Below are 22,416 nucleotides of genomic sequence, written 5' to 3' on the forward strand. Positions count from 1 at the left end.
AATCATTCCTCATTTTTCAATTGTCTTCATTTTAGTAGAGATACTAAAACTCTGTAATTGTACCGATGACGATCAGTTGCCTAGGTTCAGGCTTCACACGTGACAACAACAATAACTACTGCAGTGTAAGCACTGGTGTGTAGAACATGCCAGCGGGAGCAGACAATACATCGCTCAAAACCTGCCCTGGCCTCAGAGGGACAGTCTGACCGCGAGTCAGAACCGGGCTTCTTCAGGTTATTTTGTTTTTCCAAATGGCAGCATCATGGGCTCCGGGAGGACGCTGAAGTTCGCCGTGTGTGAGGTCCTGCAGTTTGCAGGCCTCAGTGTACCACTCCTCATCATCATGCAGAGGTTTGCAGTCGTCGTAGCTAAGGTGAAAAGTGCTGGTGAGGGAAACACCGCCTACTGGTTGATCGTGGCTGCCTCTGTTGCCTACGTCACCACCACCGCTCTGCTGGTCTGGGTGCCCCTCAAGTTCATGGTGTTCGCCAAGAAGAAGTTTCTCGTTGGAAGAAAAAAATGGTGAGATCTCCTCGTTGAGCAAGTTTGATTTTTAGCAGGTGAATCTACGTTGCAGTCGACACATTTCTCAAGTTTCTTTTCATTCAGGAGGCCTGTGGCGCTCGTGTACGTGATCCTCTCTACGCTGCCCTGTTTCAGCTTCCTCATTGCAAGCTCTGAGGTACATTTCATTAATTTCAATCACACTTACACCAACATACAGGAATGGATTCGTCCTGCAAAGAACGTTTAGTTCATATAAATGTATAGACCACTAAGCGCTTTGTGATCCTGGTCTGGAGAAGCCCTCTACAAATATAAATGACTTACTTACTTTGCTTCTTGTGTCTAACTCATATTTACTGTAAACAGAATATGGTGATTAGACATTTTATTCTCACCTTTAGTAAAAAAGTTAGTGCTTTAATTTGAAAAAGATCTGTATAAATAAGAAACTGATATAAAGATAGTGTTTCATTCAATTATTTGGCATGGCAAATTATAAAATTGGGTGAATTTTTCCTAAAATTATTATTAATTATTATAATAATTTTATGTGGAGCACTATACATGGTTAACAGTAGGTGTAGCTTTTGTTTGTAGCTATAAAAAAGATCAGTTTGTGTGTTTGTGTCTCAACCTCAACAGTTGGGAACAAGAAACACTCCATGCAAGTTCTCGGTCTTTCATTTCGACAGCGAGCAGGTGTAGGAGGAGGAGGAGGACCCGAAACTGTCCCATCTTCACTCTTCCCCTCCTCGTCCTCCACTCACTGACACGCTGGTCAGAAGGATCGAAGTGTGACGCGGGCTCAGGCTCGTAGATGGCTCGGTCCTCCTCCTCCTCCTCTAGCGCCATCTACCGATATGGAATGTGTATCGGAACCTAATTTTCCCCTTTATTTTCACTCATAGGTTTCACAAATAAACTATGGTAAAGGCTACACATAAATAACCCATTTTTAGGAGTACATATTTTAGTTGTTTCTGTTCTGATTCATGCTTTAATTTTTAATATTGTGCTGTTCAGTCCCATGTGTCAAATCTTAACATGGCTATAATGGGTTACTCTCTTCTGGTTCTTGTTGTGATTCTCACTTATCCTAATTGTTTTTGGATTACCCACATTTCTTCTTCCAAACAACGCTTTTGCCAATGTTCCTTACAATAGTACAATATGTATTTTTTCTGTTCCGCCTTGTGGAGTTTTAAGTGATGTACTTTAGTCTGCTATACTGACGGCGAGTATAGAGAGAGACACTCTACTGCCCCCAGCTGGGTGGAAAATGCACTGGTCTTTCTCAGAGACAAGGCAGGGTGGTAACCCATAGCAACAGCCTGTAGAGGGCAGGGCACGCCTAAAGTACAATTTATAGTCATCAGCCTGACTTTTAGGGTGACAAAAGTTTGTACATATGCATTTTATTTTAAATGGTAAAAATGAATGAAATATACATTGTATTTAATTTTTATATAATCTGTAAATAGAAACACGAATTCATTATACGGTATACATCAAGCAGTTTGTTAATCAAATCAAAAGAAAAATGTTATGAAAACGTTTTATTCCCAGCTTCCAGTTTCACTTCATTATGATGTGTAGAGTAGCTTCCCGACTAGCATCAGTTAAGGTCTCATTGTCAGTTTTATGTAACATAGTCCATTCTGTCATTTTTTTTTTGCAAATAACATTCTTTCTGTGTGTTTTTAAAGAAAGAGTTTTACATTGACACATTTCAAATGTTTTAATATTTTAAAATAGTACACTCCTGTGTGTTTATTTAGGTTCAGATAAATAACAACTTGAAGCACGACACATTCACAGAGCTCCCAGTATCCCTTGTCCTCTTCTCTCTCATCTGTATCGATGTGGTGGAAAGAATACGACACTGCACTCTAACCGGACACGGTAAGCAACCTTAAATCCTTTTAATCCTTCAGACTATTGTAACAGTCTATTTTCGTGTCTAACAAAGAAGGAACTGTCTCGCCTGCAGTTGATACAGAACTCTGCAGCGAGAATTCTGACCTGCTCTAGTAGAAGAACTCACATTTCCCCGAACCATAAAACTCTTCACTGGCTGCCAGTTTTTTTCAGGATCAATTTTAAAATGAAAGTTCAGGGTCAGAAACATATTAGGCAGTACGATTGAGTGTGTAAAACATAAATAATATTACATTTTTGTCGTTTCTTTCCAGCTAGTGGTGGCTGCAGAGATCCTGACATCCCATCCTCGAGCTTCACACATGTGGAGCAGGTAACCTCTGTCCGGCCTGCTGTGCCCGGGCAGCCTGTTGCTGCATCTCCACCAGAAAACCAGATCAATGATCCAAACCAGAACAGAACCAGCCGACCACAGGCTAATGGAACTGCAGCTCAGCTGCCAGGAAACACTGGAAGACCATTTTGCATATCTGGACTGAACTTGATGGACACTGCTGAACAAAAGACGTCTTCTTACGAGGGTCCCCTGAGATTTCTTTGTGCCAGTGACAGCCGTGCAGAGGCTTTTGTAGATGGCTTTATCTTCTGGTTGGACACTGTGGAGATGACCAGAGTGGCAGGAGATCCCTTGATCTGTTACTCCGGGTGGGCTTGTCCCATTTATGTGTTGAGCTACCTGTCCTGCCTGCGAGTGGTGGTGATGCCCCACAGTCCACTGCTCTCCACATTAGGAGTCGCCCTGCAAGACTTTCCATTCTTCTTCGTGCGTGTTTGCCTTGTCGCTTTATTTGGCTACGTCACACCCCTCCTCTACCTGATGAAGAACCTGTTGGTGTGTCTGGCCTTCATCTACTTCAACTTCATGACCAAACTGAGAGTCTTTAATACAGTGAGGTTATACTTTTAAACCCAAGATTCCCCCTCTAAGTTTCTACGGTTAAGTCTATAAGATTATAACTAGTTGGACTCTGACGTCTTAAAACCTCTCCAGGTGTCATGGACCTCACAAAAAAATGGAAGATCAGTCACATGGTCCTAAATGACCTCATTGTATGGACAGACAATGTTGCAGAACTGAGACCTGACCAACAGCAGAATCCAGTTAAATGTAAATAAATGTAAAAATTGTAATTTGGAAAAAAGACGAAAAACATGTTACAAAGATATATTTTCTTAGTGTTATAGACTCTTTCCCTGTAATAGTACTGAAATAATGTTTGTACTGACCAAATTTTCTTCATACGAAATTGTAACTGTCAACAGAATAATGTGTTCCTTTACTTCCAAGACAACCTGTTATAGTGATGAAGTCCGTTTGTAAACCAAAGACCTAATTTTGCAAAAATAAAAAACCTAAAAAAAGTGGTTGATTAAAAAAAGATTGCTGCTTCATCCATCTGAGAAAATGTATATTGTCATTGCTATAATCACAAATATATATTTAGGTAAAGTGGTTAATAATAGTTGAATATACTTATTTAACTTATTGTAAAGTTCTGTCTCATTGTAATGTTATGTTATGTTGACGTTCTTACGACAGCATTTCTTACTCTTATCTTGTAAGTTCAACATTGTGTTGTAAGTTTTAAAAATCCATCTCCTGGATTGTATTTCACAACTTTTGAATGAAATATTGAATCAACTGGACACTGTTACCACAGGGATGTTTGTGTGTGAGTCTTATAGTTCTCTTCATACTCTAATTGTGCTGTTAATAATGCCCTCCACCCCCCTCTCCACTCTGCCCCTGCTCTCTCACTTGTCGGCTCTAATCCTTTTGTTGTGGACTAAGAGGCCCAGGCTGTAGATGACTGCACTGTAACGGCTTGTTCATGCTGGATTGATGCCCACAAAACTCTCCAAACTTTCTTTCCAAACTCTCTCTCAACTGTTTTAATCTTTTTCATATCTCAATTATTCCACTCCTATTCCCGTCCTGGAAGTTCTCAGAGGTTGAAAGCATGTGCTCTAGGAGAGTCGTGTCGTCTTTTCTGTTGCTCCCCTGTCTGCTGCTCGGGGTCCAAAAGGCACAAGGGCACGAACAAGGACGTATTCAGGATGTTCTCAGGGCCTTGGATCTCCCAGCAGGCAACAACAAGCCTTATTTTCAGAAGAACGACGTTGGAGTCCTGATCTCTACACTGCTCCGTCAGCTACACTGTCGAGAGTGGACAGAAAACTGTGACAAGGTGAGTTATTAACTGGCTAATCTTTGTTTTTTCAAATACTGATTCCAAATATGCATCGCAGCAAAAATAACAATTTAAAACTGAGCAGTCAAATATAGAAATATAGATAAGTCTATTCTAAAATGACAAGCCTAAAAAAAGTGTGTTTGAACGACTCCATATTCTTGATCAGTCCGTGTATCCTGGATGAACTCATTTTGACCCGGTTGAAAAATCAACAGCCTTTGTTAGTTCGTTGGAGTCAGACACGGTCAGGCTGATGCCATTGCAGGCTTGAAGCTTGTGGACCATGTGTGTGTCATACTAGTGTTTCATTTTAGAACTTGACAATATCATTATTGCAGTCTAAATCCTGTTTTTTAATGTATGTCTATATCAATATAAAGGCAATGATTACTTCATAGATTGAAAATGAATCAATAGAATTCATTGTTAACAAAGTTCTGCCAGCTATGCACATCCCACTAAATAACTATTAATGGTCAATGATATTCTGTTGAATGTGTCTTTATAGATGACCAGAAACTAAGCATTCCAAACTTATTTTAAGTTCAGTAATGCACTGCAAAAGTTGATCAGTTAACATTATAATAGCCAAACACATAAGTTAGGTTGATGATGTTTTTAAAAAAGAAAATGTAATTTCATAAGCCGCCTTCTTCGGAGTCTACCATTCCAGAAAAACAAAGCATTAACTCTCATGGATCAATCTTTGCTTAGAGAATAAATGCAACATCAAATTGAACATTCCCAACAAACACAATCATTGTTTCATATTATATTTAAGTAGTATATACGTAGTAGAAATGTGTCTTTAAGCTTGTTATCTTGTTGTGTTTTCCAAAGAATATTGATTCATATCGATAAATTATACTCATATTTGGCATCCACTGAAAAGGAAGACTACAATGTATTTATTAATAATGAAAATGTATACTTATTGACATATTTGGAAAACAAGTATTTGTCCACCTGTTTGATTTGAATGAACTCTGCCCAGTTAAGCTGTGTTTGGTTGTAACACCTGGACTGGTCAGCAGTTCAACCACACCCTAAAATATACAGTAACAACTCAAACTGATTATTTATAAACTGTTTCCCCCTCAAAAAAAGTCAACACTTTCTGGCGAACTGATAATTACAAGTTCTCAAGAAATGAAGCAAGATTAGCCTTGTTTTTGGAAACACTTGCCTTCGTACAGCTACAATCAACAATGTTTGGAATGTTGGTGAAAAGGGAGGCTTAAGTTCTTGACCTTGATGAAGGAGTTCATGCTGAGTGCCTTCAGACGTCCCTCTGTTTGACATAATAAACTGACCTAGACCTATTTCACCGTTCTGGTTGATTTGTGTGTGTGAGTGTGTGTCGAGCCTGCAGTGGAAATTAATAACACAAAAACCTCTTTAACACTCTTCACATATTTGGAAGTGATTGAGAGGCATGCCACCTTAGTAGAAATAACAAGATTATCTTGATAGAAACTGTGTTATTATTGATACATCTGTTGTTTTTAATTTTGCCTGTTATTGAAGATGTACCTCTAATCTATACCATTATTGCAGAGAATTAAAAAAAAATCTGAAAATACATAGTTAAAAAGCAAATTGAATTTAAATAATAAACAAAATGACGTATCCAATAAAATAAACTTTATCTAAAATAAAACAAACCACAAAGCAATCTGCCTGTTTAAAGGAAGTTCATCAATGAGTCACTTTAATTTTGTTCTGGTACTGTGATCCTATGACAGTGCCTGACACCGGAGGTGGCTCTCTCAGTGCTGGTGGATGATGGGAAATCGTACCTTTCAGAGGACAACTTCCAGCGCGTGGCCACTGTCTTGCTCTACTACATCATCAACTGGAAAAACCTGTGTGCCTCACCTGGATCTTCATCCTACCTCACTAGCTCATCGCCAACAAAGAAATATCAGTTCTATCTTTCCGCACTCACAAGTGTGCATCCAAACGAGGACGACAACTTCCTGTCTGTAGGTGAAGCTGAGGTGATACTGCAGCTCGTAAACAGACACCAGGACCCGTCCAGAGAAGAGTCCTCTGAAGTATGACACGTTAAACAACATTTAACTCTCAGCCTAATCTGATGCTTTTCTCTCAGTGTGTTGATGCTGCCCACCTCTTCAAAGATGTTGGTGCGACAGAGAGGCCTGGTGCTGATGTGGCCTCTGTGCCAAAACTAGCTACAGCCGTCATCAGTCACATCCTAGAGGGTCACTGTTTCAAATGGAGGAACCTTCCATCCCCAGCTTTCTTCACCGACTACATCTTTCAGTCATTCAACCGAACCAATAACCTGCAAATCATCGGTAAGTTGTTCCACGTTATCGCTCTCTATTATTGCTGCCTTTATTTATCAGACATTTTACAGATATCATGTATTTATCAGACATTTTACAGATAACATGCAGCAGAAGTCACCATCGCTTGTTTGACATTTAAATCATGTGATTGAGAATAATGTTCTTTTAAGGAATGAGCATTCAAAGTTTCGTTTTCCCAGTTCCTCAGTAAAAAATTCACCGTAAATGTTAACTTCATCTGTACCTCTGCCAATAAGGTCATGTGTTTGTCTGTGTTCATCTGTTCGATAACCTTGAAGTAAAATGTTCATAAAATACTGATAACGGGTCAAGAAACAGGGGAGTACATTTCGGTAGCTTTTAATGAACCATCTGGATCCTAAAGTGTTTCATGGAATGTGAGAAGTAGTAAATAATTCACTGAAAATCAAGAGAGATAGACATGAAAAAGGTATAGGTATATACGGAAATACTTTAAAATTGATATAAATTTACTCATTTAAATAGCTAAGGGGAAATGAACCCACAAATAAAGTGCACATAAATAAGGACATGCATATTTCCTATTTATTTTCTGCAATTTTTTGAAAAAGTGTATTCCCAAGAACTCTTTTATCAACTGTTCTTTTAACTTTTTATGTATTTCCTCCTTGTCAGTCCTCCTTTTATTCCTTCTGTCAATTAAACAGGACATGTGAAGATTTGATGCATTCCTTTACAACACTGATATTAAACCATCAACCATCATAAAAGCGCTTACCAATCATTTTGTGTTTCTCCTAACCGGAGACACAGGTTTACAGTGCACGCGCACGTGTTTTTATAACATCAAATATGCTGCGTAACCTTTCAGACAACATGGCAAAACTTGAGCAGCGACAGAAGAGTGACATCATAATAAAAACAACATTGACAAGTTATTGCAAGAAGCAGGTGACCGGCTGGATGAAATTGATTCACAATTAAATAAAAAGAGTAATTGATTGAATATTTGGAATAAATGAATGAAGTTCTAATATGACGTGTGGAACATCTCTGAGATTTAGAGGAGCTGCTTCATCAGCTGGGAGTTGGACACGAGGAAGAGGAACACTCGCACAAGAAGAGGAAAAGAAGCACGGACAGTTTGAATCCTCTCCAGGGCGGAAAGGACCAGGAAACTTTGAGCAATGAGTGGGCACAGGTATGACACAAAAAGTTTGCAATAATTCATCAGTCATTCTTTTTTATTTATTCTTTTCACTATAAGCAGGTTTGCTTTTCGGCCAATCAGCTTGTGGATATTTTTGCGCTGGATCCCCTTTTGCCAATTTCCATAGAACACTTCAGACAAGTTTGTCCCGCCATCATTCAGCAGTTGCTGGGCAACGCCTGTGGGCTGGTTGAAGAGAAAACAGGAGGAGTTCAACCAACTAACCTTGAAAGTGAGACATTTTCAAATATTCAAATACTAAAAATCCTCTTCACTTCTGGATTGCGGCCAATTCAGGAAATTCTTGAACATGAAAATAGAACATTTAGTAACTTTTGTAAGTGTTTCTACATGAGAAGCTGTTTTGTTCTAAGCAACTCACTAAGAACTGATAGTTGTAAGGAGCTAGAGTAAATGTGATCTAATTTTAAATACTGGTGGTTCCTATGGTTCCCATTGTTGAACATAAATATTCACGTGTTTGATTTCTATCTCAGAGTATGGCTACAGCACGTTCGCGGTGCTGCTGGTCACACTGGGCTCCATGCTGGGCATCTGCCTCATCTGCTTCAACTCCTGCAGAGAAACCTACACCCTCATCCTGCAGCTGTTTGTGGGTTTAGCGGTGGGAACCCTGTCAGGAGACGCCCTGCTGCACCTCATACCTCAGGTAGAACTGCAACCCCTGTCAGCGGTGACTTCACAAACAAACCTGCTTGTTTTGGTTCAAGATCCTCGGCCTTCACGATCACTCTCATAGCCCCCATGACCAGCACTCTGCAGAAGGAAAAGAGTATTTGTGGAAGATTCTGGGCTGCATCGCTGGCATCTACAGCTTCTTCCTGATCGAGAGATTCTTCTCCTTCTTGGTTCCTGGTCACGGACATGTAAGAACTGTCCTGCTGAGCTACTTTTGTGCTTTCTATTGTTTCTGACTGTGGCATGTGTCCTCCACCAGGGTCACCACAAAGGTCTTCCCTCTGAGCTCAGAGGCAACAGACATTCACAGAGAGGAAAGTCCATCTCCACAGTCCAGCTGGTGAGTCTCATCACGTTGAGTCTATAAGGCTGCATTGATAGTTTTCAAATTGAAGCACTGACAGGATTTTAAATGAAAATAAAAGCAGGATAATATTTTTTGAAAAGGAAATAGTAGATATAGCATACCTCAGCCAGGGAGCTCATTTGGAGCATGTCTTTGATCACATCCAATGATTCGATCTTCTAAGGGATTGAAACCCAGAAATGATTGGTTGAATGCATTATCTTAACCTCTGTGCCACGATTAACATGACCTCTGTTGCTTTACTGAACTTTCTACCAATCCTACCCAGCAACCTTTGAGCAGCGTCGAATGAATTCAAAAATAAAATGTGATACAACCCTTGCCTGGATTAAAACATGTGTTTTATCTAAGACATCCTACAAGGTTTTACTCTGATATCTTGTTTTGAATTGATCATGTCTATTATCATATCGTTATCACGACTGGGTTTTTATTTAATATACTGTGCAATTTTAACCCTTGTGTTATCTCAGGGTCAAGGTGAGCTGAAGGCCAGACAACAAATGTGTTTGTGGTATCCCTTGTGTTATCTCTGGGTCAACGTGAACGACCTCCCTGGCTTCCAGAAATACATATGCAGTGGTCTAGGTGGTTCACCTGTTTTCGGACCTTTGGGTCATCTTGACCCATAGATACTAAGTTAACTTTAGGGTTAAATTAATCTTTTTTTTTTTTTTTTATCACCACTAATATTAAATATTAAATCATCTATCCATGAAACTCAATTTCTTACTGTTTTGAAAAAGTGCCTATAGACGGATTAAGGCAAACAAAACCAGGACCTTCTTGTTTCATCAGAATATGTTTTGAGTTTGTTTTCAACATACAAACGTTTCGCTATAGAAGTTGACAGCCCAGAGACATCTTGGATGTAAAGGAACCTTAAGAAACCCATAGTTTTTGTAGAGGCCAAAGGAAAAAGGGGGGGTCCCTGCTCCCCAAAATAACAGGCTCTTGTTTACTGACTACCTAAATGGATGGTTTTCTGGTGGGCACCATTCTCTTCACAAATTGAGGTCAAAGTCTGTGATCCACACACTCATTCTCAGTAAAACAGAGGATCACCAGGATCTAAAGAGATGATTGCATTTCCAATCAACCATCTTACAGGGGCCCGTGGACGAGATGGAGTGTACAGAAATATCTCCCGAGCCGGCGGACACGCAGAGCAGCTCTGAGGAGCGTAAGTGGAATGAACCGCCGCACACATAGGAATGTGACGAGCATCATAATGAGTCGTCACGTTTTGGCGAGTGGCTCTTTGTTTCATCATCTCTGTCGCGTTCCCAGGACGAGGCGTCCCTTTGCTGGCCGTGATGGTAATCGTAGGCGACAGCCTTCATAACTTTGCAGATGGCCTGGTCATCGGCGCGGCCTTCTCCTCCTCTGCAGAGACCGGCATGGCAACCACAGTGGCTATCCTGTGCCACGAGATACCACACGAGATGGGTGAGAGGTCCATGTGATTAAGTCAAAGTCATTTAAAAAAATAAATGAATGAATGAGTGGTTGATGTACTCATGTGTGTCTCAGGAGACTTTGCTGTGCTGCTGAGCTCTGGACTGAGTATTAAAATCGCCATGTTGATGAACTTCCTCAGCGCTCTCACAGCCTTCCTGGGCCTTTACATCGGACTGTTTGTTTCTGCCGAGGCAGAAGTTCAACAGTGGATCTTCACGGTCACAGCCGGGATTTTCCTTTACATTTCACTGGTTGAAATGGTGAGTCCTCGATAAGAGCACGGGTCACTGTGAATTTGATAGCTGGAATCTGGTTTACTAAAACATTGTGTGTGAAGGACGGATATACAATTGTCCATGTAACTGTTGTTGGAACAGAACGTCCTGAACTGTGTACTTCTTCAAGCTGATACAGAACCGTACAAGCTAGTAGAGTCGATATTTGATCATTTAAAGATGCTTTTCACTTTGAGACTGAAATGTTTTCTTAAACTTACCAGAAATATAGTGTTAATACCATTCAATGAAAATAAACATAATCATTACTTTCACCTATTTTAAATCATTAAATTTGTCCTAACCACTGGTCCGTGGAGCAGAAAAATAAAGAAATTCTATTCTATTCTGTTCTATAGATTATTACTGTATTAAAAGTTTTTTCTGTTTTGAAAAAAGATTTCCTAGTTTCAGTCAGGTTTACTCCATAAACTAGTGTGAATTGTTTTTAATAGATGAAGGTCCATCTGTGAATAAAAGGCCTACATTAAAACGGTCCCAGGTGCAAAAAAGGTTGGGGACCCCTGAACAAAAACATATAATTAAATATAAATAATACATCTATATAAATGCAAACTGTTATTAGAATTCAATATATATTTAAATGCTAATAAAGCAGATAATTGTATGCATATGAACTGTATTAAATGTGTTTTTATTTTGGTATAAGAGAAGCTTTTAATCATAAATATGTTAGATTGAAGGATCAACATTTGAATGCAGAAGGAAGGCAGCTTTTTTTAAGTCATTTAATTCGTGGACCTTTTCATTTCAGCTTCCTGAGATGAGTCGAGTGAAGTCCAGTCGGCCGTGTGTGATGTTCCTCTTGCAGAACCTGGGCCTGCTGATGGGCTGGGCCTGTCTCGTACTGCTGGCATTGTTTGAACACAAACTCAAATTCTGAGTTAAGCCAATTAAAAAATATTATTTTAAATAGCATTTAAAAAAAATGCCCTTTACTGGCCCATGATTTTATATGATACACTTTTGGTCATTTGAAGTGATCCACAGTGTTGCTGTAAATTACTGGATGATTTTAAAACATTCATTATCTTCAGTAAAAGTTCTCTAGACTAAACTATTCACATGTGCCATATAAACATACTTATGAATGTTTATCATTGTTAAAACTGGTTAATTATAAAGAAAATGTGATCTACTGCAGCTATCTTCTACAAATGTACAAGATGTTTTATCTGTTTTCTACATTTTCAATTGATCTTTCTATTCTCTTCTATTAAAGGGCTGTTTTCTTCACATTCACTGACTGCTTCAGAAAAACTGTTTATTGTTTTCCAAGGCATTGTTTTTATTGTCTCTGAGGTTCTGTTCTTGGATATTCAAGTTTTGTCTCCTAACTACGAGTGGGTTTCTTCGCCCACTGGAGCCACTTGTTCTGCTCATACACCAACCTGGATGACTCTCGTTCATGGTGTCAAACAACCGCCCACACAGCAAACATGCTCTTCGGCAGCCAGTGGAACTGAACCTGGAGGTGGAAGATGATGCAGCCAGCTCATCGGGAGATGAGCTAAATGTACATTTAATAAATTGATAGAGAAGGCAAATCAAGGATTTCTTTCACTTTATGTCCCAGAAATGATTCTTTATATTTTTTAGTATTAAAAGTAGACAGCAATGCCATTTAACATAGGTATGCTGAAATGTTCACTGTTACTGTATTAATGGGCCACACACCTAAAAAAAAAGAGGTTTTACTTCTCTTCCAGTAATAACCCAACTTAAAAATACTGAATCAAACTCTGTTGAATATCAGTTGCCAGCATAAATAGTATTTACTCTGACTGCCCCAAAAGTTTGAAAAAGAAATTAATTAATCCAAATGTAAAAAATGTGATTGATGTATGGTATAAGGTCCAGAAATATCTGAATGCGACCCCCAATTTGTCACAATATAGCCCAATTTGGGGCAGTCATCTCTTTGTTCCAGGCTGTAAAGATGGGGGATTTAAGTCATGGAATGAGAAGGGAATAAGTCAATTTAAGGATTAGTATGCATCAGTAAATGATCACATTCAAAAATTTATGGAACTAAAAATGATACACACCCCACACCAACAATAATTAAGTATTTACAGTTAGTGCATTTTATTCGATTTAAGCAGGTTGGACCCAGAAAAGTAAAATTAAACTATCCTTTTTGGAAGAAATGGCAATAAAAGGAGGAAATATTTAAGAAATCTATAATATTTTATGAACAGTTATCATCAGAATCTGCAGAGACCAAATTGAGGACTTAGAACAAGGATCTAGCAATAGAAGTGTCTGTTAGAACCTGGGAAAATACATATAAAATGACCCATAAACCATCAGCTAACATCCTTTGAAATGTCTTCAATGCATATAGTATAAACTAAATAAGTTAAAATATCCTAGACCTATGCAATATATGCCAAGTAGAAAAATGAACATTTTTTTATTGTGTATGGGAGTGTCCAAACATTCTCTGATTTTGGAGTGAGTGGTTTCTGAATTGGGGAAAATGTTAAATATTAGCATTAAAGGTGACCCTTCATTATGTATCCTTGGTGTGTATCCAGAAATACAAAACTACACAAAAAAGAGTGAAATTGTTTTTATCGTTCTGTGCCTATTACAAGCCAAAAAAATGTATCGCAGTGACGTGGAAGAGGAGCACTGGACCCAGTATTGGTTGCTGGTTGCAAGGAATCGAAAGTTACGTATGTAACTACGGTTCTATGTGTCCCGGATGACCGCCAGAGGCGATGCTTCAAGCACTGAATGTATCCATCCGTGTGAGTTTAATACCAACAAAGTCACCTGTGACCCCTGATGACCCCGGATAGGGTATATCTTCCGGTGACATCAGAGGATCTGTTCCTGCAGAATCTTCTCGCGAAGTCACAAGGATTCTGAGTGACAGAACGCTCTGGCGGTCATCCGGGACTCATAGAACTGTAGTTACATATGTAACATTCGTTCTATTTCGTCCCTACTGACCGCCAGAGGCGGTGCTTCAAGCACTGGATGACCCATAACAACAAGGTCACGAAGAATCCCAGTACATACCTCATACATTGAGGGGAAGCAACAGAGTCAGGCAACAGGACCACACCTAATGGAGTTTAATATAGTATCGCAGACAGCATCTGAACACTCCGTCAGAAGCGGGTTGGGTTCCGGTCCCCGGGCAAATACATTGCTCTCAGGCTGGCCAGGCGTGGAGCCGCCCACAGCAGGAGGTCCAGGGATGCTTGCAACAGCTGTGCAGACCTGGTTCCCCCCCTATTGGTTTATATGCGATATGTTCGACACATTGACCGCACAAGCACATGTCGCCCTCTCAGGAAGGGAAGAAAGTACTGCAGGGCCATATACACAGCTCGTAGCTCTAGAACATTGATGTGCTCCGAGCAGTCTCAAGCAGACCACAGCCCCTGGGCTGTACGGTTTTGCCACACTGCAACCCACCCTGAGAGGGAGGCGTCTGTTGTGATGGCCTCTCGATGGAATGCAACCGAACCCATCTGCATGCCTTGGAGAAGAAAACGTCTCTCTCTCCACGGAGCCAGAGCTAGGAGGCAACGGTCTGACACCTTGAGTCTCCTGTGCCGGTGCCACCTGACATCCAAATGAAAGTTGTTCAGCCACCTCTGAAGGGGCGTAGCGACAACAGCCCCAAAGGGACCACGGTGGCGGCAGCCGTCAGTTTGCCTAGGAGTTGCAGAAACTCCACGTAATGCAACCACATGCCCCTGCAAAAGAGGGGAAGGAGGCAGAGGATTTGGTCCACCCGCTGTGGTGAAGGCCAGGCCTTCATTGAGACTGTATCGAGTGTCATCCCGAGAAAAATTGTGCTCTGTGAGGGAACTAGGCAACTCTTTGTAGAGTTCACCCTGAGACCTAGTCGAGACACATGGGAAAGAAGGCTTGTGGTGTCCAGGGTTGACCGGGACGAAGCACAGATGAGCCAATCGTCTAGGTAGGGCAGGATCTTCATGCCCTGCGACTGCAGGGGCGAGAGGGCTGCCATCACAACCCTGGTAAATACCCGCGGTGAAAGGGAGAGGCCGAACGGGAGCACCCTGAACTGAAAATGACGTCCCTGAAAGGCAAACCTCAGCCAGCTCAGGGGCTCGAAAGGTCTGTTCCACCTGCTAAGCAGGCTGTGGACGTGGGCGCTGGAGGCGTAGGAGGCTACATGCTGTGGTACCACCTCCTCTCCATATTCCGCGAACTCAGTGGCTTAAGCTGCCATGGAGATTACATTTTCCTCCGGTTCCAAGATGGCTGGAGGAGGAGCAGGATCACCCAACTCTCTTTCACCAGTCCCAGACTTGAAGGGAGCGAAAACACAGCCTTCACCAACGAGTGTTACACATATTAGATAGAAGTAGCACAAATGCTGGGAGAGGAAGCGAATACGCAGTTGTCACCAACAAATAGAAAAGAATCCACTTCAATAGCTGAAAAACAGCACTACAAATGTCGGGAGAGGGAGCGAAAACACTGCCGTGACCAACAAATGTAAAAAATAACTAAGAGAGTGCAATAGGTTGCACCGGCACTCAAACGGTAGTTGTATATCAGCGGTATGAATGTCGGGAGAGGGAGCGAAAACACTGCCGTCACCAAAAGAAATCAAAATACAACCAAAAGCGAGTACAACAGGTTGTACTGATATATAAATATTTAGTTTACAATGTTGGGAGAGAGAGCGAATACACTTCCGTCACCAAAATAAATCAAAATACAACCACAAGCGAGTACAACAGGTTGTACTGATATTCAATGATATATAAATATAGAGTACAATGTCGAGAGAGGGAGCGAACACACTTCTGTCACCGAAAGAAATCAAAATACAACCAAAAGCGAGTACAACAGGTTGTACTGATATTCAATGATATAAGAAAGTTGGTACTTAGCCAAACGATGACGATCCCTGGAAGTGTCCACGGCGAGCCGCTACAACTTCTCTGCGTCAAAGTTTGTTGCAGTCTCTGGAGGGCGAAAGTTTCGCAGCTCCGATAGAAGTTGCGTGACTACCAGCAAAGAAAGATTTTCTTGAATATCTCACAAAAAACAATTAAGGACAACAAAATATATGAATGTGTGTTACTATTGTACTGAATGCAGAATGCAGAGTGCAGTGCTTTGTGTTTTTTTTTCATTTGTTGTTTTTTATGGTAATAATTCAAAAAATCTCAATAAAAAGAAAACCATGGTATTTCCAGAAAGGAGTTGATCTTTTTACCCTTTTAACTGACACATGATAGAAGTTCACTCTGTGTGCTTTATTATTGTAAATGAAACAAATGAACAGAACAGGAAACAAATGCATTTAGTTACATTTAAAGCACACAATAACATCAATTATAGTTCAATAATATCAAATATTAGCAGATATATTGAAGCTACTGCTTGACGCTAACCTTGAAATACAAACAGATAGTAAAATAGTCGTAAAATGATAGTCTTTATAAGTTCCTTGATTATAAAAAAATTAAATACAGTTGCAAAAACAATCAACAATTGAAATACTCTTGTCTGCAGACAAAAACACTGTTTAAGCATCTACAGTGAAAAGAAGTTTCAAACAAAACGATGATGATTAACACAGTACATTGACTGGAGGGACTACAGCAGATATCTGGGTTTTAATATGTGACTCATCATCGTCCCCTGGAGCAAATGTGTTGTTTTTCTCCAATGGATTAGTGTCACAACAATGTCGACCATTTTTAAAATCGAAACAGGAAACAACAAGACAGACATATTTATCATTATTCTTATATCTATTTTAAAATATAATAATGTATCCATAAGAAACGAGACATTATTGCAGTTCTGCTATCGTCCACATATTTTCAGTAGTTAATAGCTGAACATGTTTTTAAACTTCGGAAAGAGACTTACGTAAGTTAAAGGTGCAATACCAGTATGGGCCACTAGAGAGCGTCCCACCATACCACTGTGTAGCAGGGTAATCATTGAGAGCATTCCTTTATTTTATTTAGACAAAAGAAAAACATATTGAAAGTTCATGTCCGAAACGAACTTTAACCTTAAATAGTTAAAAGTTAGGGGTTAAAAGTTTGACAAAGTTTTGGCTATAAAAGATCATTTTATAATCTTTGCAATAAGGTCAATTTTTTTAATGTATCAAATATGTTGCCTTGATCAAAAGATAACAAAAAGCATTTTTCAGAATACTAATAAATGTCTTATTTCTTCTACTTAGTGGGGCAGCTGCATCACTGGGTTTGCCCCCCAAATTCATCTGGAGATTTAGTTAATCATTTATATTTCTCTGAATCTGCAATGTTTTTCTCTCAACCATTCCTATAAAAGGGTAGTCAATTAATTAATTAAATGATCCTTAAGATATTTCTTCTGCGCTCTTCAAAAGTGTGATCCTTGGCGGAGGACTGTGTACACCAGGTCCCTGTGCTGATGTGATCACCTTCGTGACAACATGGTTCTCTTCCCTCCTGCAGTGAGGAGGCAGGTGAGTTGGCGGTGGATGAGAGCGCCTGGTCCAGGAGAGCTTTCAGCCAGTGTGGGCTGAAGGTTCACGGAGGATGATGATGATGATGATGATGATGCTGGTGAAGATGGTGATGAAACAGCCCGAAACTTCCTCGAAAACATAAACATCCGAACCATAAAAGTGCTCCATCAAGCTCCTCCTCGAGTCTATCTTCCCTGCAGCAGCAGCAGCAGCAGCTTCTCTGCCTCAATGACTGAAGCTGTTCTACTGTGCGTTTGGAGCTCAGCTTTATTGCTTCTCTCTCATGAAGTGGAGTAATGGTTTCCACTAACTCTCCGGAGACAAGAGCCGCACCTCTGGACGCGCACATGGACTCGCTAGAACACTCGTTGTTGCAAGTAAGTCGGTGTTGAGATGAAGTAGCATCTGGAGTAGTTAGCAGAAAGTTAGCAGGTGAGGAGTCACGTGACGCAACGTGTTGGATTGAACTGCGTTTGGATTTTACCTTCAGGTGTTATACGTTTTGCACTTTAAAACACTTGTTTAATAATATTGATATCATATACATTCGTTTTGTTAATAGTGCTATTTGTTTTTTCTTCCGCGTTATTAATATTATTAACAAGCTAGCGTTAATTGAACATCCATTTACTCGAATTGCTTTTAAACCTCCACGAGCAGGTTTAACTCAACCAAGATTCTAGTCTTCATGCTGAGCACCTTGTGTTAACACATTTTTAATATTATTTTAAATTATATTTAAATATTATATTAGTTGTATTTCAAGGTTCATGTTCTGTTCAAGGTTTTTTTTAAATAAATGCAATTAATTTATGGAACATTTGTTATTGAGCACATGATATTTAATGGAAGTTCCAAAATATAACCAACACAAATTTCTAACCTAATTCAGTTTAATTTACCTGCTTTTATGTTCAGTATGTAAGTCAGTAATCACCTCTTTTGTCTTATATTTTATACTTATATCATGGGATGTATTCTGTTACATAATAATCAATTGCAAAAAGTATATTAAAAAAAAGCTTAATAATATCTATTACATAATATCTCAGATTTCTTGCTTGCTTGACTTTGTTTCAAAATTGTAAATCTTGTTCTAGCAAAAAGTATTTAGTTTCAATTAAAACATAAAAAATATCAAGTTGGATTAAAAAAAAAGAAGAATATCTACAGTGTGCACTGTAATCATTACAATCTTTCCAAATATCTTCCAAGTATGTCCAAATACACAGATTATTAACATATATTTTAGTCTGTGACAATTTATGTAAACCTGATTTCTTTGATTTGATTTATTTTTATTCAGTTTATTAACATAGACATTTAAAATAGGGTAGATTCAGTGTTTGTATCCAAGTGTTAGGAAATCACAACATAAATGTGTGCACACATAGATCCATTACACTACTTAAATCTGCAGAAGCACTTTATAATCCTGCTGTGGTATTATACAAGAAGCATTAACATAAATGCAATACATTTTTATGTTTTCCTCTGTTGCCATTAGCAACAGTTTCTGTTTGAGCTTTCATCACATCTCTGTACCTCATCTTATCAGCCGGCAATATTGAAACCACCCACATGTGTGTCCTCTCCTCATGACACCTGACACTACATCTCAGTTCAAACCCAACACTGCAATTATGTAATTGAACTGAATCATTGTCGATGTAACAGTTTCACATCTAATAGTTTTGCTCTAACTTTAATTCATTTGAAGTTCAGAACTTTATGACTACTGATTATTTTCTATAGTCTCAGAGCAGAGGAGCTCGTAGGAAAGGCCGGTTCAAAGGCTCTGATGGCAGCACTTCCTCTGACACCACCACCAACAGTCTAATACGACAGGTAAGTGTTTATACTTGTTTTATTGAGGCATTCAATGATTGCTTTTTTGGCAAATAAACTGTGGCACACATATGTCTATTTTAATTTACATCAGATACTTAGAGAAAATATATTTTACTCATACTTTTTCTCCACAACTAACTTGATGTCACTATTTGCTATTTGTTTTTAAGTGTTTATATGTCTACTTGCCTTGCTAGAATATTGAATTTAGCCTTTGATGTAGATCGATATTTTGTACACTTACTTCAGGTACATTTGAACTTCATAAAGAAACTGCTGTTAAGGTGTTGTTAAGGAAACTTTTCCTTATCAAAAAACCTTTCTTGAATGTATGAACTTTGACTGCACTTAGCACATGTCAGTGGATTTTAGCTCTGAGTTGTGGAGGTCCTCTATGTACCATAGCATGGTTCTTGTGTTAGCCCTGCTTTAGGTACTTTTTATGTAATGTCATCGTTTAACTGGATTCTTTCAACTTTGTTTCAATTATTTTCTGGCATTTTAGTTTTACCGCGTTCATCCTAATACCTCATTGAGTCTTTTTTTAAGCATGTTCATGATTTGTGCTGTTCTCAGTGTACTTTTCCATTTTGAAAAGAATCATCTTAGTTTTTAATTCCAATCTATTGATTGGTTTGATTTGTATTTGATGCTGTCGTGACGTAATAGTGACACGGGTCTCCATCAATTGTTCTATCATTCTCTGTTTCTCCATCTTCTTGTCAGACTCATGAGGAACATGTATGTGATGTCAAAGAAGAGAAAGGCACGATTCATTTTTACTCTTCCCTTCATTATCACAGATCAATCTTAAAAGCACAAGACATTTGGTATCACCTTCAACTTTCTCTTATGATCTATCATGATCAGAGAGGACATTCAATTTCATCGTTCTATCAATTCCATTAACTTTGGCACATGTTCCAAGGTTCATCGCAAATCATTCTCCAACAGCAGTGTGAGGCTTTTCAGGCTCCCAAATAAATAAATAGGTCTTGAGACAAGTTAATAAATATTGTCTTTGGCTTCAAACCCTTTGATGGACTGCTCTGAGAAGTTACCAGAATCGGTGAGGAATCATTTCCTGGCTGTTGCGTCACTCAGGAATGTGCGTGTCAATCCCTGACAGTAAATTCAAAGTCCCTTCATCATCATCATCATCGTCATCACCCAACAGGGATTTGTCGTGCAGGGCAGTGAGACTCGAGTGGGTTTGCGTTTTCAGAAGTTGCACTGCATCCTCCACGTGAGAGCCTCCATAACGTAGCGTTGTTATAAAGCAGACACTGCAAGGTACACACTCTCCAAGTCTGGTCTTTGTTCACAGGACCTGCATGGGATGAGACAGGCTGGGTAAAGGATGCACGCCCTGCTTGAAATGTTTCTCCCTTTTTTGGAGCAGTCCTAAATGGACTTGTGTTTGGCAGCAGAGGAGCCAACAGATCAGAGCAAAGCTTGTGTCGTGCTTTTATCTCGTCGCAACAAAGAAGTTCTGAATAAGCGCAACAGGGTCCGGTTTTACAGCCACCCGTGGGAGCCCGTTCCCATTCCCACAGTCCAGTACCAGAGTGAGGAGTTCCCCCGTCGTCTGAGACACGCAGATAATTATCCCGAGAGAACAACGATATATACGCTCCGACACCACGACCTGAAGATTCATATGAGCCATTCATGTAGCAGACAGAGGAGAGTTGGGATTCTGGGTCACTGAGGCCTCAACATGCAGGACAGAAATATCCTCCGAGGGATGTTTGCCACAAGGGGGCCCCAGAAATAGCCAAGTTTGCAGGGTCTACTCTTTTGTTGGAATAATAATGTATACAAGTGTATTTAAAGAAGTTACAGGGTTAATCTGACCTATGTTGCATCAGTTTTATATCTTCTGATATTTTACTCAAGGGATTTGCAACATACCGTTGAACAGAACAGACATTGGTTCATAACAGTTAATATTTGCCTATTTTGTTGACCAGCTTTAGAAATAAAGAGACCCAGTTGATTGAAACCTTCTCTAATCACAAACTGACAAACAAAACAAGCGAAAGATGGAAGATAAAACATTCAAGATCAGAATAAGGCACTCTAAATACAGTATCTATTTCCAATCGAAGCTCACAAACCATTTTAAATATATTCGCCTTTTTCCATTTATCTTGTTTCCAGAAAGTATGATTTGTTCCATAGGCTTTCTCTGTCGGCATTAGAAACATTGGAGTTACTCTCACAGGAAGACAAATGCTTAAGAGTGCAGACAATGAGAAAAGTGGGAGAAACGTTGGCCTGGTGCCTTAGGTGGAGTGCGGAGGAGGACCATGGTCCGGCCCGGCGCTCGGCCGTGGGAGTAGCGAGCCGCTGTTCAAATGGAGCTCACCACTCCATTGAGAGGCAACAGGAACTGAATTGATGTGGACACGTCATGAAACTTGAACCCGGGGTTGATGTTTATTTATGTTGGTGCGGAGGTGGTCCGCTGCGCAAGCAAAGAAATGTTCTCACCGATGGAGGTCACAGACACATATAAATGGAGATCACAATCATGCCTTAGATCATCTCTTTGCCTCTGTGTGCATTTCCTTTTACAGTCCAGACATAACTTTCTCCGTTCATCAAAGAGACGTCCAGCTCAAAGGTGCTCAAAAGAACCCAGTTCATTTAATAATATTGTCGTATTAGAGCATCTTACTAGAATACGAGGCTTTGATATTTCAAGTTGTTTTTAGCATTTCTTAAATGTGGTTCATTATGGAGTAAATGAGTCTCACAAAGGTTTTATAGACTATTTTGAAAGGGCATCGTCAACGCTTTTTACATAGTCTTTGAATATATATGAACATTTGCAAACCTCAACACTTCAATCAACAGTTATGATCCTTTTAAATATAATTGAGACATTGTAACAATACAGGACAGTTTGTTTCTAATGTATGTCATAACCAAGATGCAGTAAGAAGACTGTAAAAAATAAAGTATGTAAACTGGGTTCAGGCTATTGACGTTTCAGTAATTATTTTTTTATTTTTTTCATTTTTTTAATGTATTTATTTTTTATTAGCATACCTTCATGAGTTATAAACAGATAAGAAAGAAAAATAACAATCACAAGGTATAATAGTATTG

The 22,416-nt window shown here is 39.5% G+C and overlaps 3 protein-coding genes across 6 annotated transcripts in view; all 3 read left to right on the forward strand.

Annotated features, from left to right (window-relative positions):
• Positions 1-265: 265 nt before the first annotated feature.
• On the forward strand, positions 266-3,355 carry LOC148082606 (transmembrane protein 236). The gene is made up of 4 exons (XM_087788239.1): positions 266-525; positions 613-685; positions 2,289-2,412; positions 2,703-3,355. The coding sequence occupies exons 1-4, from the start codon at positions 266-268 to the stop codon at positions 3,353-3,355; spliced, it is 1,110 nt and encodes a 369-aa protein (XP_087644365.1).
• Positions 3,356-4,158: 803 nt separating this feature from the next.
• Positions 4,159-12,215, forward strand: LOC148082607 (zinc transporter ZIP12-like). 3 transcript variants are annotated; one of them, XM_087788240.1, is made up of 12 exons: positions 4,159-4,637; positions 6,389-6,700; positions 6,757-6,964; positions 7,999-8,141; positions 8,208-8,382; positions 8,648-8,820; positions 8,882-9,037; positions 9,109-9,189; positions 10,327-10,399; positions 10,507-10,665; positions 10,750-10,937; positions 11,728-12,215. In XM_087788240.1, exons 1-12 carry the CDS (start codon positions 4,410-4,412, stop codon positions 11,854-11,856), a joined length of 2,025 nt encoding a protein of 674 aa, XP_087644366.1. In that variant the 5' UTR covers positions 4,159-4,409; the 3' UTR covers positions 11,857-12,215. The 3 variants fall into 3 exon arrangements, with proteins under 3 accessions (XP_087644366.1, XP_087644367.1, XP_087644369.1); XM_087788241.1 differs by having other exon boundaries at positions 8,211-8,382; XM_087788243.1 differs by having other exon boundaries at positions 8,005-8,141.
• A 5,454-nt stretch (positions 12,216-17,669) lies between these two features.
• cacnb2a (calcium channel, voltage-dependent, beta 2a) overlaps positions 17,670-22,416 on the forward strand; it is a 48,390-nt gene continuing 43,643 nt past the window's right edge. For both annotated transcript variants that reach the window (XM_087789839.1, XM_087789841.1), the window contains exons 1-2: positions 17,670-17,825; positions 19,204-19,296. In XM_087789839.1, coding sequence (XP_087645965.1) covers positions 17,745-17,825; positions 19,204-19,296 — 174 coding nt within the window. In that variant the 5' untranslated portion in view covers positions 17,670-17,744. The remainder of the gene's footprint in view (positions 17,826-19,203; positions 19,297-22,416) is intronic.

The sequence above is a fragment of the Callionymus lyra genome, chromosome 4 (assembly GCF_982586985.1).
Source record: "Callionymus lyra chromosome 4, fCalLyr1.hap1.1, whole genome shotgun sequence".
NCBI classification, from domain to species: domain Eukaryota; kingdom Metazoa; phylum Chordata; class Actinopteri; order Syngnathiformes; family Callionymidae; genus Callionymus; species Callionymus lyra.